General features: G+C 29.6%; 1 protein-coding gene across 1 annotated transcript; it reads left to right on the forward strand.

Annotated features, from left to right (window-relative positions):
- Window positions 1-3,999: 3,999 nt before the first annotated feature.
- LOC107942191 (non-structural maintenance of chromosomes element 4 homolog A) lies at window positions 4,000-7,196 on the forward strand. The gene is made up of 7 exons (XM_016875826.2): window positions 4,000-4,316; window positions 4,641-4,721; window positions 4,823-5,063; window positions 5,144-5,228; window positions 6,009-6,225; window positions 6,321-6,412; window positions 6,796-7,196. The coding sequence occupies exons 1-7, from the start codon at window positions 4,172-4,174 to the stop codon at window positions 6,847-6,849; spliced, it is 915 nt and encodes a 304-aa protein (XP_016731315.1). The 5' UTR covers window positions 4,000-4,171; the 3' UTR covers window positions 6,850-7,196.
- The last annotated feature ends 361 nt before the right edge of the window (window positions 7,197-7,557 follow it).

Below are 7,557 nucleotides of genomic sequence, written 5' to 3' on the forward strand. Positions count from 1 at the left end.
AAAAGTATCCGTCACCTTTTAATAAAAAAAATTATTACATAACCATCTCGTAAAATTTTTATTCATTTTTATTATTAAAAATTAAAATTTATCAAATATAATTATTTAATTATTCTATTATTTTTTTTAATAATAGAAATAGATAAATGAGATACATACAATAATTTACTCATTTCGATAAAAATGTGCAAAAGACAATTTTACTCCAACCAAATACGGGATTTCATAGCAGTTTTACCATATTAGATGGTCAAATTTTGGTTTTAGTCCTTTATTATGTTTGAATTTAAGATTTAGTCTCTATCCTTTTTCTTTTATTAGAGTAGGGATAAGAGTTGTATGAGGATTTGATCCCTGGATTTGGTGTCAACCAAGATTAAAATCGATGCAAATTCTTTTCACTATTATAATAATGGCTTCTCTATTTTAAATTGACATAATTTGATCAATTTATTTTTATAATGTTAGTAATTAATATAAATAATTAATATATTTAATTATTTTAATTAACAATTTTTTTTCTTTTATCGAAATAATTTTAGGGTTGTTAGAGAATCTGATCCTTGAATTTTGTGTCAATCAAAACTTGAAATCTTTGCAAGTTCGTTTTATTATTACAATGATGACTTGGTTGGCTAGTATTTGTATTTTAATTTGACATAATTTGATCACTAATTTTATGAATATTTTTAGTTAATCTAAATAGTTAATACTTTTAACTATTTTGATTGAAGCGCTCAAACCTTAAACTTAGAGGCTAAAATGCTAAAGCTCTTAACCTTCAACCACTAGAAAGAGAGTTTTAATTAAAATGATGACAAAAAATCGATGTTCTTTTAAAAAAATCTACATCGATATTTTAATATAAATAGTTAATGGTGTTACTTATTTGAACTAATTTATAACATTATAAAAGAAGGGTGATTAAATTATAATAAATTTAAAAATAAAGATTAAATATCATAGTTGAGTATAATGGAGGGACCAAAACTAGAATTTGACCTTAATAAGATTGAGTAGACGAGTTAACGGGGAATACCAAGCGCTATCCGTCAAAGATAGGGCAATTTAAGGGACTTGGCAGCACATTATTGGACCGTGTAATGCACGTGCTTGGAAAACGGTCCAATCATTTGGTATGCTTCGAGTAAACGTATGTCCTTGGACGAGAATGACAGTTGTGTTCTTTTTCAAAGTCTATTATTTGTAAGAGACCCACTTTTGGAACATAACGATTTGAATTCCGACCAGTCCCAGAAATATTTTATTAGCATAAATTTTGATTGGGTTAATAGTACTTTTAACCCCTAAATCTGATAATTAGATTCATTTTGGTATCTAAATTTAGTAATTAGATTCAATTTGGTCATTGATCTCAATCCATCAAGATTTGACAACATAACACTTTATATCATGCCAAATCATCAAATTTCTATATTTGTCAAGTTTAATACCCGAAATAGACTTAATTACTAAGTTTAGATATCAAAGTGAAAAAAATATAAGTACTAAAATGAATCTAATTAACAAATTCAGGAAGTAAAATTTATATTAACCCCTTTTTGTAGCTTTAATTTATAACAACTTTAAAAGCTTGTAATAACTGGTTTCTTTGTCGGAAACTTTAAGCCCTTTACAACTTGTAGAATCTTCTTAGCTTCCTAGAAGCTCAGCAGTCTAAACAACTTTTCCACTTGTTGAAATATTCTTCATGACCAAGTCAAATGTGATCCAATCGGATGGCATCATATTTTTAAAAATTATTTTTTAATCAAATTGAATTAAATTTAGATAATTAGATTAATAATTCGATATCATATTTGAATTTAAGTAAATAAAAATTATATATACCTCGACATAAATTTACTTAATTTTGAAAATTATATCGCGTAAGAAGACAACTTGGTCCTTACCTCTTTGTCTCTCTTTCGCGGTCTTTAGTTATCGTCATCATGCTCCACTTTTTCATTTATATATGTTCTCTTTGGTATAATGCTTACAATTAACCATAGTCCCTATCTAATCTATAAATAAGAAGATAATACGCTTCAGCATACTTGAATCCGCGTCATTCTATATTGATAATAATATCCATACTAATCGAGATAAAACTTTAGCTTCAAATTTAAACCTATTGTTTTGGACCGTCGAATCAAGCTCCAAAACTAGGTTTGACCAAATCTGGTAAGTTTTTATATTTTTATTCTTCCCGTTTTGGGGTCAAATGGACCTAATAATTTGCATTCCCAAAGCAAACATGGGCGTAATTTCTCATATTGGGCTTAAGCTCGATTCAGCTTGAAGTGAAAGAAAGACAAAAATAAATAAATAAATAAATTAATTACATGAAACGACATTAAAATTAAAATAAAAATAAATAAAATAAAGGCATAATATCAAATTCAGTCCTTAATGTTTATTTCTTTTGTCATTTTAACTTTTATTTTTTTTTCTAAATTTAACCCTCAAATATTTTAAAAAGAGTTAAAATTAACCATTAGTATTTTGAAAAAAAAGTTAAATTGATTTTTTATTAACGAAATAGAGTAAAATATTAAAATTTTAAACATGATAGCCCACATAATAATCTACATGTACTTTATACTATTTTTTAAAAAAAAAATTATGAACCTTTTATTTGTGTGAATTTGTTTGTTTTTAAAAAAAATATTTTTATAAATTTTAAATTATATATTGACGTACCATATAAGACAAATAGTGTAATGTTAGTATGAAAAACAGTGGACTGGTACAAGGGTTATCTCTCCAACATCTTAAAAAAATAATATTTTAGTCATCATCTCTATTAAAGAAAAACAATTAATTTTTTTTGAAGAACTAATACTCAATTTTAACTTAAAAAAAGGAGTAAGGATCAAATTGACAAAAAAAATATAAACATTAGTATCTAAATTTATCATTATGCCTAAAATAAATGAAATGGTATTTTTAAAAGTTTCTATAGTACATTTACAAGCACAATATAAGTAAAATATTTATTATTTCGATTAAAATTAAGAATCAAATCAATAAAAAATACAACAAATGAAGAACCGATAAAATCCACACATTACATACACATATGATGGAACTGAAGACCCAGCATCACAATTACATACTGTAAGAATCAAATTTAAGTCCCGTAAAGTTCAAACACATTAAATAAAACTACAATATAATTCAAATTTATTTCTTCAAAAACAATTTGTGGTAAAGTTTAGTAATTATTCGATATTGTTGCGCGGAAGCGTGTGAAAGAGTAAAATTATTGTACTGAAAAATCACACTAAGTTCAATTCCCAGGAAAGAGAGGTGGATCACGAGGATCGCTTACATACCAGATCTTTCCTAGCCAGAATATCCCTCTATCGTAATTTAATAGCACAATAAATCACTACAATGACACTTGCAAAATATGCAGAACAAAAATAAAGAACACTAGAATTTTAACGAGGTTCAGCAAATTTTGCCTACATCCTCGGGCACTACCAAATATATTTCACTCCAAAAATACAAGTGAAAGTTTACAAATAGGGAGAGAAAACAATTGCCTTAAGTAGAGAATGGCAAGTGTGGGATGAAAAAAGTAAGAAATGGTTAGGCCTATTTATAGTTGAGGTTTAAGGATCAACTTGCAATGTCCCTATACAATTAGGGACCAAAATTGCAATTATCCCATGCCAACTAATCTTACTTTCTACTTTCGGTGCCAACTTTCTGCCACTATTCATTTTTGAAAAGTCAAAGATTGTAGGTATCCAATAGATATACAAGTTAGCTTCATAAACGAGATTGAGATTTTGTCAATATTCTCAAGTTGTATTTTAATTTATAATTATTACATTAAACTTTTAGAAAAAAATCCCAACCGTCCATCACTAAATCACATTTAAAAAAAAAATTCAGGTAGTAATTACCTCCAAAAACTCAAAATTAAATCACTTTTATTCATTTTAAAAATTCAGGTATTAATTACCTGCCAAAAAACTCTGATAAAACGTAATCAACTCAAAATGCGGCTCTTTGTATTTCAAATCTCTAAAACTTCTCACGCACGCAATCTCTCACCTATTTCATAATCATTCTAATCTAGGGTTCTTTCTTTACAATCTAAACTGTTCTTTCTTTTTCTTTTGATTGCCACTCGTTGTTGTTGTTATTATTCTCCACAATGACAGAAAGTGAAAAAACTACGCTTCTCACCGTAAAACATGAAATAGATAGTGATTCTGAAGCTAATGATCCCAACTATCAGCTTGTCACTGATCGTAGAACTCTTCGTACTCGTTATCTCGCCGTTAAGAATCTTATTTTCGGTAATATTCATTTACTGTTTGTCTTTGTTTAGGAGTTCTCTTGTTTCTGTTTGGATCGCAAGAAAATGACGGGGAAATCAATGGAGTTTTTTTTTTTTACTTTATTTGTGAACATATTCTTTTTTGGATGTAGGCTTTTTTTTCTCTTGAAATAGAAAAAGCGCGGTTAAATTTTTTGAATATATTTTAAATTTGTATATATATATATAAACGGTTACGCGTTTAGTTCAAATGAAAAAAAAGGAAAAAAGTAATTTGATTCTGATCCTTAGTTTCTTTATTTGCTGAATATATATTTCTAATGTGTTGTAATTTTGTTCGCAGATGAAAGAGATGATCTTTCTAGTATCGATTCTGCTAAATTCAAGTCGATTGTTAATGACTTAGAGAGCTTACATCAATTCGGTACTGTCCTCTGCATTTTCTATTATCTTTACGATATCTAGTTCGCCGAATCTTATTTTTTAGTTTTCCTCTGTTTTTTCATTGATTTGTAAAATTTCCAGTTCTGAAACCTAGAGAACAAATTGCTGACGCTGAGGCCCTTTTGGACATCACAAACACATTGCTTACCTCTGTCAAAGCAACAAACGGCGATGGGATTACGATATCGGATTTTGTCGACTCTCTTGTTAGAGACTTTGCGAAACAAAGCAGTAGACCGGACGGCAGAACCTTGATAGATTGGAAGAAGATTGGGATCGAATACTCAGATGCTTCGAGGAGCAGTCGTGGATGTCGTACCATGTATAGCAAATGTGATATTATGATTTTGCACTTTATAGTTTTTTCATAGTTGTATGTATTTATTGTTTTCATTATTTCAGGATTGGGCCTATGGATACACAAATGAAGCAAAGGAAAGCCAGACGAAAACGCGCCAGACTGGTAGAAAACGAGCAGCCTGCAGAGGTATGAATTGTTGTTTGAGGTGTATAATCTTTGTTCATCACAATAATTGCTAAAGAAGCTTGCATTATTTGAAGGAAGATGTTCATGTAGTTTTTCATTCTTTGTTGGCATTTAATGTAAAATATTGGTGGAGTTTGGTCTTTAATGCTAATCACTTTAGCACTGACATTCTTGTGTAACTATGTTAAAAAGAATTTGGATGTGAGTGTTGTGCTCGGTTGTGAATGTTACGAACATCGTCTAACACAGGCATCTTATGTTTCTGTAAGCTTTTCCATTTACTTGGAAGAGTCTTTCAGAGTCATACATAAGTGTCATACATAGATGCTTTAGAAATAAACAAGAGCTGAAAAAACATGGTTTGATGGTTGACGATGGTTCACCCGGAGACCAAGAGCCTTATAGATGAATGGGGGTTGGAGGTGTTCCTGACTATGGAGCTCTTGATGGATTCCAAGAGGAACTCCCCCTTTCTCTTGGGTTTTCCTTGTGTTGAGAATGTTAGTTCTTTTACTAGGTCATAGGGAAAGTTTATATGTAACCATTAAGTCTTTTGGGACAAGTGTGTACATAAGGGTCACGTGTATATCATGTTAAGCACATGTGTCCATAATCTTGAATCATTTGGTAAGGTGAGATCTCCGTGCACGGTGATTGACCTAGTTAGGGCTTCCAAGCATAATGGCGACATACAACAAAGTGTAACACATAAAAACACAACCTTTTTAGTTTTTACATTCATCTCATATAGTTCATTTCTTTTGGTCAAAATTATTGCAGGTTGATGATACGGATATAAAGAAGAAGACAAATACAGATATCAATATGGCAGCCATGTTTGACATTCTAAGGAAACACAGAATCGTGAGGCTCGAACAGTTGGTACTAAACAGGAACTCTTTTGCACAAACAGTGGAAAACATATTTGCATTATCATTTCTAGTCAAAGATGGTCGTGCTGATATTAAACTGGACGAAAAAGGCATTCATTTAGTCTGTAAGATACTTCTAAAATTTCAACTTATAGTCCCATTTCCAAAGCTTTTTGTTTATTATTCTATTTTAAGAATCTAACTTTTTCTATTCTATTAGCACCAAAGAATGCTCCTACTGCTACAGCAATAGCGTCAAAAGAAGTTGTTTACAATCACTTTGTTTTCAGATTTGACTTTAAGGATTGGAAGGTACTTTTGAGAATAAAATTACTATGGATGAGTATTAGTAAGAGTCGAGTTGCATTTTGCTCATTTTACTTGGAAAATGACAAATTAGCTCCTCTACTTTAGATAAAAAAGTAAATTGATTTTCTGTTAAAACTTTCATCTATTTCTATCGTTAAAAATTGGTCTATGTGCATTTGTAGCCTTGCTAAAAAATGACTGATTTGTTCTTTGATTTAACATATAAAAATTAAGTTGTTCCTTTTTATTTTTAGTAAAAAGGTAAAATATAATATGACTCCTAATGTATGGGCCTCGATTACTTTTACTTACTTTTGGATTTATATATTTTATTTTTTTACTTATTCATTTTTGTTTGGTTGTGTTTCTTTTGTGCATTTCCACAGCTGATGAAAGATTATATTGAGGTTGGCCATGAACTGATGCCCCATAGGGATTAAAGTTGAAAGCATTACAGCAATTTTAACTTGCATATATGTAAGTCTTGTTCTACAAATCTTGACGCAAAATGTATTTAGAAACACCAATCTGAAAGCTAACTAGGATTCATGACTTTAATGGCATAGGTTGTTGGTGTTGTTTTTGTTTAATTGTATGGCTTACAACTGGGGCATAATTGGTTTAGTTCATAGGATAATTGTTGTCGATGCCAAGGCTTCTATAATATTCTCTGGGCTTTTTTGTTTGCTCCAGCTTTCTTTTAAGAAAGTTTAGTAATCTCTGGTATACTTTTGATGAAAAATAGTATGTAAAAGTTGTATTTATAAAAAAAATTATGTTAAAGAAATCAAGTTTTGATTAAAATTATATTGTTTAAATTGAAATGGATTGTTTGGACTAAGAATCAGTCGTGATATTAGTATGGAGAAAAGGACTAGATTACTTGATTTACTTACTGTTTAAAACCGATTAAATTAGACTACAAAACTGATTGAAGCAATTAAAATGGTAATTTAAACAATATATATATATTAATAAACGGATTAAAATTTCAAATTTAATAAAATACAATAACTAAATTCTATAAAATTATAGAGATTAGAAAGGGCTAAAATTCGGTCGGACCTTGTTTTGTTAGCAATAGTGTTTATCTTTGTACATAGCTAAAAGTATTTTAACGGCCGATTAGACAATAAGCACCGGTGGTG

This window comes from Gossypium hirsutum, chromosome A01 (assembly GCF_007990345.1).
Source record: "Gossypium hirsutum isolate 1008001.06 chromosome A01, Gossypium_hirsutum_v2.1, whole genome shotgun sequence".
In the NCBI taxonomy this organism is placed as follows: Eukaryota; Viridiplantae; Streptophyta; class Magnoliopsida; order Malvales; family Malvaceae; genus Gossypium; species Gossypium hirsutum.